Consider the following 16,783-nt stretch of genomic DNA (forward strand, 5'->3'; position numbering starts at 1 on the left):
GTAGGTCACAGGTCATGAAGTCGGTAATCCTGGTCATTTACAAAAGCTTTGTTCAAAGCAATACATGAGCAAAATATCAAATTACTACCTCTAGCAATATCCAAGATTTAAAGTGTAACAGATTGATACAGTGTGCAAAGTGATCCCCAAGTGTTATTCTTAAACTGACACAAAAAACTCGAGTACATATATGTATTGCCCAATTTTAAAAAGATGTTGAAATTAGTTATAAAATTTCCAAATGTACCTAGATGTAATAGAACAGTAGAAAATATGTAATATATAACAATCAGCATTTATCACATAAGATCAATTAATTTTCAAAATAACTTTTTTCAGAGAATTGTGATGGCTGCACTTGGCAATAAGCTGATTGAATCTTATAGGGACCAGCTTCACTGTGATGTAAATATCAAACTTAAAGATGGGACAGTTCGAGCCCATAGAATAGTTTTAATTTTGGGTTCAGATTGGTTTAGAGCACAGCTCAGTGAGAAATGGGAGTCAGAATCCAATGTCATTACTTGTGACATACACTCTACAGATGTCACAAAATTCATGATAGAGTATTTGTACACTTCTCAGATTGAAATTTCGGTTGAAAATATAGAGGAAATATACCAAATTGCAGACTATTATGGTGTGAAAGGCTTGATTGAAGAATGTATTCTCTTCCTGCAGGAAAGCATCTCCATTAAAAATTCACTAAAAATCCTTACAATAGCCCATAACAACCAAATAGCAACCATAAAGGCACAATGTCTTCAGTTTGTGGATCTTCATTTGGAAGATATTTTTGGTTTGGTTGCAGAGGATTTTTTGGATATCCCCTATGGATTGTTGATGGATATCATCACAAGAGACAGTCTCAGCATCCATGAAGAGCTTCTTTTCCGCAACATTGACATGTGGATAAGTACCATTAGGGAGGAAGAAAGAAAGGGTATCTTGTGGAAGGAAGTGATTCCTCGTAAGGTTTGGCAGGATGTCCATGGATTTTTTCCTTGACCAAATAGCAACAATAGCTATCCTCGAAGATGCCTTTTCACTTCAAGTTATGCGTCACTTGTCCACATTAGATGACACGCTCCCCCTTCGGTACATTAAAAAAAGACAGAGTATAACTTGCAATGACATAGTTGTGCATCGTTTTATGAATTGCAGTTCTGAAAGTACATGGCTTGTGGACAATACCTTAAATGGAGACAGAATTTCTTTCAGCATCAATTCCGAAAATATGAAACTTAAAGGTCTTGTTGTGTATGGTAGAATAGAGGCACGTGGCATCTTTTCTGCAATGATTTACACTGAAAATGGACAAACTCTCCTGGTTAAAACACAATCAAAAGAACAATGCACAAATGATTCCAGTATTCACCTTCTGTTCCCTACACCATTGCTCCTGCTTAGAGATGCAGTGTACACTGTAGTCCTGAAAGTCATTGGTGGTCCAACCAGCTATGGAGTTGGAGGTCTGTCCAGTACTTCAGTTGTCTTGGGAGAAAATAATACTCTTACAGTAAAGTTTTCAGGAGCAGGATGTGGACACACCAACGTTCACACTGGGCAAATTAAAGGACTTATTTTCAAGCAAGTGTAATTTACCTTAACATGTATTAAAGGGACTGGTTTATGTTTTTCAAAAGAAATATTTTTCATTTTGGATGGAAAGAAAATAAAAAATATAGCTCATTTTATGCCAATTCAACTTAATTAGTAGATTAACATCCAGGGTCAGCAAAAAGTATGGGGCGGGTGGGAGGATTTTATTTTTTATTTTCTGAGAAAAATATTAAAGACAAATGAGGTTTTTTTTCCCCAACAGATCCGCATCTAGATAGAATGTTCTATCCCGAGACACAGTTAGATTATTCTAACTAATCCGCATCATTTAATGGCAGATGGATATCAATCTATGCTATTTTCATACACTAATTCCAGGTTAAGCTTTAATTTAAGGATATAACAGAAATATACCTAACTTCTTCAAGATTTACGTCTGTAAGAACGCGAGAAATTAAGAAAACCATGTAAATCTACTTTCTTCGTATGACTTTTCACGTTCCTATACCGGAAATGTAAACAAGAAGTCTAAATACCGGAGTCGGACATGAAAATATTCCGAAAATCGCAAAATAAAAAAATTCGGACGGGCCAATTTTTGAGGGGCGGGCGGGGATGATAATCTATCAATTAAGTTGAATTGGCCTTATGTTGACAACCAAAAGAATGTAAGGATAAGAGCAATATTTTAGCTTTGATTCTGTGTTATGTAAACACAATCTAATTAAAATTAGATGTTAGATCCGCTCACATACTCGCTACACTAAGTGTAGCGAGTATGTGAGCGGATCTAACATCTAATTTTAATTAGATTGATGTAAACAAAGACTATAGTTTTTTATGTAAACTAGCAAACCATTGGAACATTAATTTTGTAATTTAAAGCATCTTCATTTTGTACAATCACAAATTTTAACTTTTAAATGACATATTTTACTTAAAGTATACCCCAGATGCAATATATATATATAATAAACTTTGACCAATATCCATTTACTTTAAAAATTCCGTAAACAATAACACACCGCAATCTTTGTTTTCAAAACACATAATAAAATCCCTATAATAAGCTTCCGTCATGATGAATAGCCTTAATTTTTTCTGAAACCTTGTAAAACATATTGGACTGTAGATCTTAATTATCTATTCTAAAGTGAAAAACAAAATTTGGAGGAAAATCATGAATCAGTCCCTTTAAAGTCATAGGATAATCCAAGAACAGGGTTATAGGAATTCGTAAAAAAGTTATTGCAATTATCACAAACGTTTCTAATAAATTTGTCTTCATGTGATAATGTGTTATTTTGAAGTGTTTTTAAACTTAAAATAATCTAAAATTAAGTATTGATATACCAATTAAATACTTGTAAATAAATAATACAAATTTAATACTTAAATAAAATACATGTACATATTACTAACCAGCACCGCACGTTTCTATTACTGAAGTATAACCAGAGTTATCTTTCTTTAGAATAAGAGTTGTCTTTAGTGTTTAATTCATTCAAAACTAGTATAGGCAGATGACTAGTTTAGAGGTTATGCATTTTTTTCTGCTATGTTACCTACTTTCATTACCCATGAAACAACAATGAAAGCATTTTATTGTTTAAATGACCGTGGCAATGACATTTCTTGAAATTATATGTGAACTTGTATACAAACTAGGAAGAATCATATTAAAACTGGTGTCTGGCCCCTTCAGTTTTCCATAGTTTTCAACATAGACATCCGTTATATGTCTATGTGTTCAAAAAACGTTTTTTAGGATCATCTTGAACTTAAAAGTGGAAAATTAAGACTTGCGGTACATATTATTTGCCTAAATGTATTTATGAGCTTCTAACAAGGAACAGTGTAGTAAACATGATAGTTGATTGATTTTTGTGGTTTTTCGCCACACTCAACAATTTTTCAGTTATATGGTGGCGCCCAGTTTTTATTGGTGCAAGAGAGAACCCAGATACAATGTACCTGGTAAGAGACCACCAACCTTCCGAAAGTAAACTGGGAAACTTTCTCACTTACTAGTGCAAGCGGGATTTAAACCTGTGCCAACCAGAGGCGAGAGAGAGGCCATATGAGAGTAAATTAAACTTGCCTACATACCAAATATCAAGGGCCCCAATGTCAAAAGACAAAAATTATGGTCCACACAAAAATTCTACTATTTGATCTTTAAATAAAAGGTCAAGGGTCAGCAACAATGGTCATGACACACTGTCTTATCATGGTATACCCACATACTAAATATCAAAGGCTTATGTCAAAAGACAAAAAAGTTATGGCCCAGACAAACTTTGTACGAGAGGCAGAAGAAGAATTCACACTGAAACAATATGTCCCCATTCTTGGAAGGGGAGACAATTATTAGTGAAATTGAATCATTAAAACTTGGAGGAGTAGCATACTGAAAAATTGTTTACTGACAAATGGACACCTAACTGTGGTATGAGCTCTTCTGGCCTCTGACCAGTAGAGCTAAAAATCATGTCTGTGATTGATTGAATATTGTTTAACGTGTATTATTTAATGTAAAAAATGGATTTGGAGAAAGGAAGACTGGGGTAGATAATCAAAATATTATAATTTCTATGATATACGTAGAAATTTCCTTGAACTTACTAAACTACTGTGAAATCACCAATTTGTGTGTGTGTGTGTGTGGTGTGTGTGGGTTAATTATCATTGTTTTTGAGGTATGACTTAGGAATCCATGAATTCATGTCCACCATGAAATGTAAAATTTAATATACATAACTGCTTTATAACATTTCGTCAAACCCAAAATCAAATACCCATGAACAATGTTTTTTTCCTTGAACCTCGAAAATTTGACCCCAAGAAAATGTAATTTTACAGTATATATTATCCTTGTTAGGCAAGCTAGGTGGGGGGGGGGGACTATACATTCAAAACATACAGTTCTTAATTTAGCTTCACAAGATTAAGTCCAAAATAAAACTTGTGCTTCTTAAATAACTGTCCTCAGCTTATTTTCTACACCATGTCAGTAATTAACCAAATCTGCATAGTTTTAAAGGTGAAAAAATAATCCACTCTATGAGCAATAGCAAGAAGAAATTTTATCAATGACTTGCATTGCATTTTACATACATGTACAACTCTTTTAATGTACTTCATACTGTATTAATTGATAATTGGTATAATTAAAATATGCAATTGGAACAATATGCATTTAATGATGAACAAAAGAATACATAGATATACATGTAAATTCAAATCTTGCTAGTCATACAATACATGTAAATGTCAATATTTTTTGTTCAATCAGTTCAATAGTTCATTGCATGTAGTAAAATGCAAACATTAATGTATCTACAGAATATGACCCATCTGCATGATGAGTGGAGTATAAGGTGTCAATTGAATAAAACAACAGACAGTGGATGGCAATGAGCATTCGTAACTTCAAAGTAATACATTCCCATAGTTTGTAATGGTGTCATCCATTAAGAAGTTCTGAAATGTAACATGTGTCATTATCAATAACATTGTTAAATATAAAGGTACATATTAATAAATCATATATAAAAAGGTTAATGTTTTTAATATGATAATTTCAGTGTTAATCTAAAAAGTATTCTTTTCTAGAGCTGCCTTCTGGGTTATGCACAATCTTATATTCAGCAGTACAATACTACATGTAAATGTATAAATGTACATAAGGAAAACAATGTTTTAAAGTGTCTTCATTATAACTTGCAATGAATTTTTAATTATAGAAGTATGATTCCAAAAGTTTACCCTGATAAGAAATACAGATACAAGTATCAGTAATGTTGCAAATTTCTTTCAGAATGATAAAACTTGTTATATATGTACTTGCCCCTTCCTTTATAATCAGTGCATCTGGAAGTGATGAAATTGGTAAACTGTGGCTAGCGTCTAGCTCCCAACAGTGTTTGCAGTTTGCAGTAGGGCATTTTAATGGCGCCATGCATTCCAGATGAAATACTGGAGGCAGAATTTCAGCCTCCACTTCTTTACAAATGTATGTGAAAATACTCTGAAAGAAAAACAAGAGGTACTGTGAGCAATGCTCACTAAGAATACCCCCCGCTTACCCCAATCTCCCAAAGGGTGTTGGTAATAGGTATAAACTACATCTTTTCTGAGTGTAAAAAACAAATGGCATGACAAACCGAACCATATTGCTACTTCGATGTCCAGTGTGCGTGACCTTTGACCTTTTGACCCCAAAATCGATAGGGAACATCTTCATCCCATGGGTAGTCCATATGTATGATATGGTGACGGTAGGTGGAAAGGATAAGGCTTTAGAGCCCGGAAACCATTGCGTCTACAGACGGACGGACAACCCGATTCCAGTATACCCCCCCCCCCCCCCAAAACTTGTTGCGGGGGGTATAAAAAATATGATAATAAATATTGCTGACAAGAGGCCTATATGTAAATCTTTACCATCACCAGAATGTGAAATAGCCCTTAATTTTTGCCAAAGATGTCACATTTTAAGGGGACACTTTCCTTTTCCTAAACATACAATACATCTCTTCAATTTGCACTGAAATTTTTTGTCATGAATTTCATGACTTTGGTAGAGGGTTTAAATGTTTTCAACTATGCATTTGTTTTTTCCTAGAAATAGGCAGGAATAGATTTTATAGTTTTATATTGTTTTTACTCCATTTCTTGTTATTATTACTATTCTCTTTTTCCTTATTTCTTCTCTGGTAATTATTTGTAATGCTCAACTAAATCACAATGGCCCTGCAGTTCTACATCATCACAGTTTCTCCCTATCTGTTCAACAGAGGATAAATTCCTATGTAAAAATTTGATAGCATATTATGGCCCAACCCTATTTCGAGGGAGGGGGTTGGTGTTGTAACGATTTAAACAAACTTGATTTACACAATCAATGAAGCCTTCATATGAGTTTTCTCTTTTTTGGCCTAGTAGATGATTTTTAAATGATGCCATTAAATTTTCAAAACGTCTTAATTATCTCCCCTTGAAAGAGAGTGTGGCTCTCCATTTGAACAAACTTCTATCAACTTGACCCAAGGATGCTTTCTGGCAAGTTTGGTTGAAATTGACTCAAATAGTTCTGGAGAATAGGAATAAATGTAAGTGGAAAGTTTACAGACAACACACAACAAACTCCAAACAACAGAGAAAAAGATGGGCACAGGGCACTAATAAATAAACAAGAGGTCTATGGGCCACATCACTCACCGGAGCACTTTGGCTACAGAAAAGCAGAAATCAGTTCAGAATTGAAAAGTTTAAATGTATACATGTTAGTGTTTCCAACCTACCACCCAGGGGGGTATGACTTGAACAAACTTGAATCTACACTAACTAAGGATATTTCCATATTTCTCTGACTAAATATAGCATACCCGGTAAAAAGATTTTTTTTTTTTTTTAAAACTATATATTTCAATTTAAAACATTGATCTTCTATAATGGCCCGTTCTTCCCCCGGGGGTCATGATTTGAGCATTAACTTGAATCTACAATGCCTGAGCATGCTTATGTATAAATATGACTAATGATGACTTTGCTCTTCTTGAGAAGATTTTTAAAGATACTTCCTCTATATTCAAATATAAAACTCTGATCCCCTGTTGTGGCCCTACCCTATCCCTGAGGGTCATGATTTGAATATACAGTATGTTATGAAGCTTTCATAAGTTTCATATTTTCTGGCCCAGTGGTTCTTGAGAAGATTTTTAAAGGATGCCACAAAATTTTCAAAAATTATCAGTTATTTCCCCTCGAAAGAGGAACAAACTTCATTTGAACAAAATTTAATCCTTCACCCCAGAATACTCTGTAACAAGTTTGGTTGAGATTGGCCCAGTGGTTTTGGAGAAAAAGATGAAAATGTGTAAAAAGTTAACAATGACGATGCCAACGACAGACAACGGACAAATTTGGATCAGAAAACCACACTTGAGCCTTTAGCTCAGGTGAGCTACAATGACTACATTTGTAAATTGAGTCTTTGACGTGGGTGAAACAATAAAATAGGAAGTAGAATAATGTTACCTGCAGAGTGTCATCTTTACAGAATGGTCTTGTAAAGGACATCCCCCCATGGTCTTCGTATATTATTGTTATAACTTTTCTCTCCTTATCGGGAAATGCTATGACAGTGTCTTCTGCCATCTGCAAAAACAATTGATACATAATTAATTCAACATAAATTTTTAAAACTAAAACTGCACAATATTTTGTGAATTATTCAGAAAAGTCTGTGACATGGCCTGTCTGGACTTTCATGGCTTTAGCTCTTTGAGAAGCATAACTATCAATAAGATTCATGAATCATGTATGCACTTCTTAGTTTAAGAAGCTTTAATGAACTGTTATTATAATGAAAAGCACAAATAAACCTCACACGTGTATTGTCAAAAATATGCTAATATTATTCAATTGTTCATGCACATTATCATTAGAATACGCAACTTCCAAGATATCAGCTCTTCTGTGATGGAGGTACGTTTAGTATTCTGTTGAACACTAGGTGGGTACAAGATGTACACATATATTATAGATTAGCACTGTAAATAAGGATAAAATTTACGAAACCATAAATTTTGTTCATATCAGCCGTTGGTATACATTAAACTGACCATATCAAGAATAATATTTGTTGAATTAGGCCATGAAATCAAAATTTGAAATAATTTTTATTTCCTCAACTGAAAGAGTGATATACTTTAATCAAAGAAAAATGAGATTATCGATTTTTTTTTTTTTAGCTTTTTTATTATTGAATAAACTTACTAATATTGTGTGTTCCTGCAGTCTGTGTGGTTGCATGTCTGATAATCGGCCTTTAGGCAATATATGAAGGCAGTGATGAGCATTTGTACCCACCACGTGTGCATGAAAGTATGTTTTGTGTCTCACTGTGCGTAAGAGTTCCACAAAGGGAACGAACTATTGGGCAACTCGGAAATTGCGTATTAGACCCAGGTGACCTCAAGAAGGTATATAAAACAATTTTCTATCAATTTTCAACATGAAAGTCCACCACGTTAAGAAATCCAGATACACACAAGTTGGTTCTATAAAAGTTCTGTTACTGAAGATGTACCTATTAAATTGTAATTTTTATGTCTTTTTTATATATATTACTGTTTGAGATGGATGAAACATGGAGAAAACTCCACGCATTTACAAACCTTTCTTCTCTTTATCTTCATTTCCATGAGCTGGAAAAGATTTTTATCAATTGAAAATAATCTGAATTCTTAGAATATGTAAAATCAAGAAACACATGGAATAAAAACAGCCACAACAACACAACACTTTTTTCCCCACAAAACAAAGTACAGTATCTAAGATTTCTGTTGAACTTTACTTTGATATTTATTTCAATATTGATTGGACAGGAAAATACATAAAAATATGCATAAATTTAAAAATGAATATATAGTAAAGAAGTTTGCTTTATGAAGTTCATAGGATTTACAGTGTTGTAACACATGAACATTTTCTTTGGCCTTCATTCCCATAATTTAATTTACTGATCATTTATAATCACTGTTGTACCAAGTACTTACATCAAAGAACTCTTTTACCTCCAGGTCTATGATCTGTAAATGAAAAAATTGTCTTATATTTGATAAGTTATTTCAGGAAATTCAGAACAAGAGGCCCACAGGCCTCATCGGTCACATGATTACTAGTGAAAAAGTATCACTACTCCAAAGGGCTATGAAACCTACAAATTTTTTTTTACTGTTCTGAATATCTAAGCTAAATTCTAATGTTCAGCAATAGTATAAAACAAGATTAAAAAAAAATACAATTTTTTTTTTCATCCTTACCTGCTCTTTCTAATTATCCATTTAATACCAATTTAGTATCAATAACACTAAAGAAGATGTTATTTAAGTGTTTTACATATAAACACTATATAGTAAGTTTGGCCCCACCCAGAGTTCAAAACCCCTACCCCGGGAATAATGAAATTTACAATTTTGGTGGAGGCTTTCCTGCTCTACATCACTAGGCATTTAGTTTTTCTTACACATGTGCGGTTGTAGAGAAGATTTTTGAAAATTGGTCAATTTTGGCCCCGCCCCTAGAGCCTCAGGGGTGCTGGAGTCCTGAAATTTATAATTTATGTCCCCCTTGTCCCAAAGATGATTCATGCCAAGTATAAAAGAATTGGACTAGTAGTTATCAAGAAGAATTTAAAAATGTTATCAATATGGTTCATTTTAAGTAAGAAGGAGTTATGATATAAATTGTCATTGCAAAAGAACTAAAGTTATTATACAGAAACCATATCATGCAACTTATGATTTTCTGAAATAAAGCGTGAAAACTAAAGTGTTACACACACTGACACAAACTGAATGACAGACAGTCAGACTACAAGACTTAGACAAAGAAAATTATTTTCATTGAACTATGATGAACGCGTTATCTTTTCCATAGTACAAGTCAGTATACAATGTCCTGATCATTGGGCTCTGCAAATTAAATGATTTTATTTTTCATAACTTATAATGCACTGTAAATACATATGAACTTCAGTATCTTGAACACTGATACCTTGAATACCAAATATATATATGTCTACAATGTAAGTGATTTGGAAGTCCCAAGCACTATTAGTTATATTACTTATATAACATACCACATACAGACATAGATAACTTACTGGTGAATCCTCAATTCTGTCCTCCTTTGAAAGCTTAAAACAGGAAAAGTAAGTATATGGTTAAGAATTTCAAGGTAGATGAATATGGGTATGGCAAACAATGTCCCTCACATGGTCTGCCCATTAAGAGGTAACATATACATGATCAATGTCCCATCAATGATGACTAAGTACACATGATCCACATTTAATTAATTACACTTAGCGCTTTTGCCGTGTAGTTCGGCTCTTCAGAGTGTAACAAGTTTTACATTGTACAATGTACTTGTTATGGCGCACATATATATATATATATATATATATATATATATATATATAGTCAATTACAATTGTTACAGTTCAGGATACAGTGGAATCTTAGGATTCTTATGAAATTATAATTTCCTGGATTGCCATTTCTTTAAAAGGTTCTTCAGTGTGTAATTTCATGATTTAATTTTATGAAAATAAATAAAGATCAAATTTAATAATTCTTTAAGGAGGGGTACCCATGAAATTCACAAAAACTGAGATAGTGCAGATTCAACAATAATTTCACAGGAAGCCATCCATTAAATCATCAACCCTATAGTGTCTTACACAAAGAGTAAATCACTGGGTGCAATCTGATGGCTTATAACTAAATGTAAATACTTATAGTTATCCACAAAAATATACAATGTCATTCACATACAGAGTTAGCCTTGGCATCTGTAATTTCTGAAGGTGTTGGGTATACCTCAATGTCAGGAAGCTCAAAATCATCAGAAATCTAAAAGAAAAAAATTAATAAAACAGTATGTACAAAGATTAGTTAACACAATGCATAATTCTGAAATTTACAAGTGTTATGAAAAAGAACATTAAAAACTATACATGTATATTCATTATTGTATGATAACTTAAAGCTGAATATGACTTGTAAATAGCTATATGCCATATTAGTTTCCCTATCTCCAATATCACCACAAGGGTATATAATTATACCTTTCTCATTTGTTTTACCTGATTGCACACCTGGAACTCCTGGCTGACATGTAGTATTTCTTACATTATGTCTATAATGTTTACATTTTATTTCGCTATGTTACGTGCATTTTGTGTTTGTTTGTATTGCATTGACCTGTGCTATTGCTGTTACTTTTTCTCCTGAAGTGGTATAGTCGCACACATTTGATAATTTATTGAAACGGAGTAACAATGGCTATGTAAGATGTACGTCCACACAGGTCATAACCATACACTGAAATACTTGGAACCATGAAGAATTTAGGGGCTTATAATAGGGGCTGAAGAAAAGGGGGAGCAAAGATAAATATGGGGACAAGCCTTTTAAGAGTCGTGTTCAGTTTTCATTGAATTTTTTTTATTTTTTACTTTTATTAATGCATTAAAATTTCAATATGATATACAAGTACATGGCTTATTCAACTTCTTCATTTCAATGATTAAGAAATGTTAACAAAATGTAATTTTATACAATATTTTTATCAAAATTAATGTGCAATCTAATGACTTACCCTCAATGATTCATCTTCATTACAGGTCTTTGATTTGTCTGTTTTTGGTGACTGCATAGAGAAAAAAAAGACATGTACTGTGGAATCATTAAATTCATGGCCGCTCAATTTTTGAGGACACCCCCCCCCCCCCCCCCCAATCAACGAATTTAAATCCTCAACAAATTATGGAAAATAGTATTAATTCATTGATCATACAAATGACTTTATAAGTGGGTCAAGGTCAAAAGTTTTGGGGCGGGCACCCCTCCTCCATACCATCTCCTTATGTTCCAAGTTTGAAGTCTTAAAAGTCAAAGGGTTCTCTAGTTAGGGCCTGGACAAAATTTGGTTGAAGAAGAAGAAGAAGAAAAATTACAAAAACAATATGTCTCCCCTTTGAAAGGGAGACATAATAAAGGGGAGACACAATTATAATTGTGGTAGAATTTAACATTGCATACCTTGACTGGCACAACTGTGTCTTCCTCCAAAGGGCGTTTAATCATGCGAGACTAAAATTTAACATTTCAAACATGTAAAACTATCTAATTAATTTGTCAAACCATGCTAAAGAAAATTTCATTTGATAAAGAATGTTTAAATCCAAAATAACTTACTGTCTGCACATCATCTCTCTCAGAGGAACTCTTTAATGGACACATTGGCTGAAAATGAATGCACATGCAGGTACAATTCAATTTAAATGACATTTCATATTTTGGTACAAAATGCTTTGTATATTTTTCATGACTTGGTAATAAAGATATTGGCTGGAAAATCATAGAAATTACCTTCTACAAAAATACATTCATATGGAAACATTCTGCCTATAAAAAAATTAACTAAGAATTGTAATACAGTATAACTTACTAAATTGACATTAGAAGTAACATCCATGGTACTGGTAGCTGTAGTCATCTTTGCCTGTGTCAGTGTTGACAAAATTAAGGTACATATAGAACACATTCATAAAAATCACAGGCTATAATAAGTAGTAGAGTGTATTTAAAAGTATAATGTACATGTATCTATATGTAAATGTACTACAGTGTACATAATTTAAAACTTGTTCCTGCATTACAAAAGAAACAAGAGGCACATGGGTCACAACACTCATCCGAGTCACTACAAAACCTTGAATATATATTGTGGGGGGGGGGGGGGGGGATGTCATATGATTTGAACAAATTTGAACAATTTATAATCTACACTTCCTGAGAAGGCTTCCATATAAATATGACTGTTTTTGAGAAGAAGATTGTACTTATATATTCCAGTGCAAAACCTTCATCCCCTATTGTGGCCCCAACCTAACCCCTGGGGTCGTGATTTGAACAATCTAGAATCTATACTTCATAAGAAAGCTTTCACATAACTTTCACCTCTTCCGGCCCACTGGTTCTTGAGAAGAAGATTTTTAAAGATTTTTTCTTATGTAATTCAATGCAAAATTTTGATCCCCTATTATAACCCCACCCTACCCTGGGAACCATGATTTGAACAATTCTGAATCTACATTCTCTCAATAAGCTTCCACATATGTTTCACCTCTTCTGGCCAAGTGGTTCTTGAGAAGACAATTCTAAGAAATTTTCTTTATATATTTCAATGTAAAACTTTGATCCCCTATTGTGGCACCACCCTTACCCTGGGGGTCATGATTTGAACAATTTAGAATAGACATTTCCTCTAGAAGCTTCCCTATAAATTTCACCTCTTCTGACCCAGTGGTTCTTGAAAAGATTTTTCAATGACCCCAACCTTATTTTAATTTTTCTGGATTACCCCCCCCCCCCTTGCAAGGGGCCCTGGGCCTTTATTTGAATAATTCAGAATCCCTTTTACCCAATGATGCTTTGTGCCATTTTGGTTAAAATTGGCCCAATGGTTCTTGAGAAGAAGTTAAAATGTGAAAAGTTTACAGACGGACAGACAAATGACGGACGGACACCAGGTGATCAGAAAAGCTCAATAACAACCTCCAGTTCAGGTGAGCTAAAAAGTTTGGTTTGCTGATGAAAAAACATTCAAAAACACTAAGCTCATTTTGATTTACTTACACTCTGTTCAACACTTTTTCCGCTTTTCTTTCCAAAACCTGATGGTCCCGGCATCTAGAAATAAGTTGACACTTCAAATAACCTAAATTTAAATTCATTGATCCCTGTAGGTGTTTAAGCTACGACCATTGCTACCCATAAAAGCTTATGAATAATATGCCGGTTTCGAGATACGCTCGAGTTATTTCCCTTTGAAGAACTCTCGTACATAGTAAGGCATGAAACAACTTGTTTACATGCGGGAGTGGGACGAATATTCATCACGGCATAAGTGAATGTAATCATTAAGTCTCTCATACGCTGTTTAATCACCTGAATTCAAATGATAAACAAACTATTAGTAAGTGATAAGTATTCAGGGAGTAATTAGATACATGGAATTCTTATTGTATCACGTAATTTTATTGGTAGTAGGTATCATATCCTGGATATTACTTTCAAATATGACATTGTTTTCATGTTTCTGCTTTAGTAAAACATTTCTTTCAATAGTATTTTGTGTTTCCAACATTTATATATTTAAAGAGAAGCCGCTATTAATACATTTTATTGTCTTCCTCACTGACAGTAGGTTCACTATGTCCCACTTAGGCCCTCAAAGTTCTACTAAATGTACCTCCTACACAGGAGAGCTCTTATCTCAAAACTGGCGTATTACAAGCACTGTCGGTATATGAGGTTTTTTTAAAAATAATTTGTACCAATGTGAAATTGTTGCAAACACATAACTTACCAGAAAGGAACAACTGGCATCAATTCAACATTATATCTTTTGATTGTAAAGCAGTGGCAGATTATAACTATTAAAGGGAAGCATTGAAAAATTGAATAGCATATCAAATTTAACCTACATTTGCATCATCTCTACATTCCTTCATTTCTTCTGTCTCAGTTCTACAGGACTGCAGCTGTAATGCATAAGAAGAAAATCTTGCATTCAAAATAACATTGTAATAATAGAATAAATAAAACATATATTTAATTCATATTTTTTTATGTTTCAAACAAAAAATAATTTTGCACCTTTCCAAATGACCACATATTTTAAAAGGATCCAATTGAAACTAACATCTTTATTCATATGTATTTGGTTTTGATTAAATAATAATTAGAATGCATGTACTCATAGACTTGTATGATACTATGCAATTACAATTTGAAAGTCCCACAAATACATGTTCATGTAACTTTGTGATTACAAGGAAACTGCATACTTACAGATTTGGATACCTTTAAACTCGGTAACTCCAAGTCATCATGGTCATCATCAAAAAACTAAATATAGAAAATTTCCACAAAGTTCAGTTATTTTCACTTCAAGAATTAATACATATGTACCTAAGCAAGGTGTGTTTGTGTTTCTCAATTTGGCTTGTAAGCACAAATAATAATAGCTTTGATCTTATATAAGCCTAATACGAATCACATTACTACTGTCATCTTCAAGGTATATCACACCTGTAAATGACCAATCAAAATTAACTTCCTCAATTTGTAGTTCCATATATACCTCAGAATTATCTTTTCTTCGATTAAATTCTTATTCAGTTTTAAAAAGTTTTGTACATCTGACAAGAATATTTAGTGTATTTTGTTGGAAAATGATCGTAACATGAGATATGGTTCTCATTTTGATTTGACTTCGAAGAAAATAAAAGTATCTGTATAAATCAATTGGCCTGACAATTTTTTGTCTCGATCTGTGAATAAAAGTTGTTAGTAAAAAAGTAAAAAAGAAGGAAAAAACATCAAGTAATGAAACACTCACAGTTTCCCTAAATGTTTTAGAATCTATGACATTTCAAAATTGTTAACAGTGGAATTTCACAAAATCACATTAAAATCCATCGTTGCAAACCACAGGATATAATGTTTCATTCTATTGTTCGTGATATAGAATGAAACAATGACCCGTTGATTGCGACGATTAAATCATATCATAATTTTTGCATTTGTCATCACCAGAATTGACAAGAAAATACTTCAGTTTCAACAACTTTATAACAACTTTGAACTCCGAAAATTTGTAGATGAATTATATGTTTTCATTTTACCGGTATATCCATATCTGAAGTGACATGTATGAAATAAAATAATATATGTATTGGACAATGGTGGTTTTCCATTGAACAAGCAAATGGTTGATTGACAGACAGGTCAATCACCAAATTGAAATAAAACAACAATCAAAGGAAAAAATATTCATACATAAAACTTCATTTAAAAAAACAAAACAATATAAACCTTTGGGATTTTCTGTCTGTTAAATTTTCCTACTATTTCGTGCCTTTCTAAAAGTATCAAAATTATTAAAACACTTAATTTTATTATGTAGGTGTGAGTGTAACTAATAAAAGATAAAACTATCCACATATGATTTGATGTCCTACATTTGCTATCGATACACAGTATTTCCAAGTCTTTCTAATTCTCAGAATATACATTTCTTCAAAGTCATGATAACAATTCCATACAAATTTAAGGCAAACATATCCTGTACAAAATGAGGCCTCATTTATTGTTTATTTCTTGACTAGGAATTATAAATGAACATTCTGACCCATAAGTCTATCATTCCACAAGTCATAAGGGAGAAAGCTTTATATATAAACATCTTGAACATTTACAGTAAATATTACTCTGAAAATTAATAACACTGTACATGCTATAACCTTCAAATCCAATTATAGTAATATGCATGTTACCAAATAACCATACATTGCTAAGTATTTGTGGATACAATCCATTATTTGACAAAAATTTAATGCTGTCATTATAAAGAGTTTAATGGAATTTTGACCAAAAACAAAGAACTTTCTGAGAGGTACCTTTTCCCTTGGCCATGGCATACACCTTCAAAGGTTTCTTTGGTACCTTCATACTCTCAAGTTCCAATAACGTAGCATCCTCATTCATTCGTTGTAATCCACTTCTCCCCATCACATAGGGAACAAACTCTATACTCCCTTTAAAATGTTCTCTCAGGGATGTCATCCAGTCCCGAG

General features: G+C 33.0%; 1 protein-coding gene and 1 long non-coding RNA gene across 5 annotated transcripts in view; both read right to left on the minus strand.

Annotated features, from left to right (window-relative positions):
- The window catches only part of LOC125671355 (uncharacterized), a 2,811-nt gene extending 715 nt beyond the window's left edge, over positions 1-2,096 (minus strand). Inside the window, exons 1-4 of the long non-coding RNA XR_008802440.1 lie at positions 1,978-2,096; positions 1,379-1,494; positions 1,195-1,292; positions 1-1,093 (exon numbers count right to left, since the gene is read on the minus strand). The exon at positions 1-1,093 is cut by the window's left edge and continues 715 nt beyond it. This is a non-coding gene — a long non-coding RNA (uncharacterized LOC125671355). The remainder of the gene's footprint in view (positions 1,094-1,194; positions 1,293-1,378; positions 1,495-1,977) is intronic.
- Positions 2,097-4,629: 2,533 nt separating this feature from the next.
- LOC130054144 (uncharacterized) lies at positions 4,630-16,777 on the minus strand. 4 transcript variants are annotated; one of them, XM_056162736.1, is made up of 15 exons: positions 16,607-16,777; positions 14,997-15,053; positions 14,630-14,686; positions 13,779-13,832; positions 12,589-12,642; positions 12,336-12,383; positions 12,180-12,230; positions 11,737-11,787; positions 10,956-10,988; positions 10,238-10,270; positions 9,129-9,161; positions 8,748-8,777; positions 7,606-7,725; positions 5,414-5,593; positions 4,630-5,046 (listed from the first exon to the last, which is right to left on the minus strand). In XM_056162736.1, the coding sequence occupies exons 1-15, from the start codon at positions 16,625-16,627 to the stop codon at positions 4,996-4,998; spliced, it is 873 nt and encodes a 290-aa protein (XP_056018711.1). In that variant the 5' UTR covers positions 16,628-16,777; the 3' UTR covers positions 4,630-4,995. The 4 variants fall into 4 exon arrangements, with proteins under 4 accessions (XP_056018711.1, XP_056018709.1, XP_056018712.1 ...); XM_056162734.1 differs by having other exon boundaries at positions 10,911-10,988; XM_056162737.1 differs by lacking the exon at positions 10,238-10,270.
- Between the last annotated feature and the right edge of the window lie 6 nt (positions 16,778-16,783).

Source organism: Ostrea edulis, chromosome 4 (genome assembly GCF_947568905.1).
Source record: "Ostrea edulis chromosome 4, xbOstEdul1.1, whole genome shotgun sequence".
Lineage (NCBI taxonomy): Eukaryota > Metazoa > Mollusca > Bivalvia > Ostreida > Ostreidae > Ostrea > Ostrea edulis.

Coding starts and splice junctions, on each gene's coding strand:
- LOC130054144 (XM_056162734.1), bottom strand. CDS start 16,627: ATGCCATGGCCAAGGGAAAAG. Junction 8,778..9,128: donor AGGTAAAAGAGTTCTTTGAT/GTAAGTACTTGG, acceptor AATCTTTTCCAG/CTCATGGAAATGAAGATAAA. Junction 7,726..8,747: donor TGAAGATAAAGAGAAGAAAG/GTTTGTAAATGC, acceptor TTGTTTTTGCAG/ATGGCAGAAGACACTGTCAT.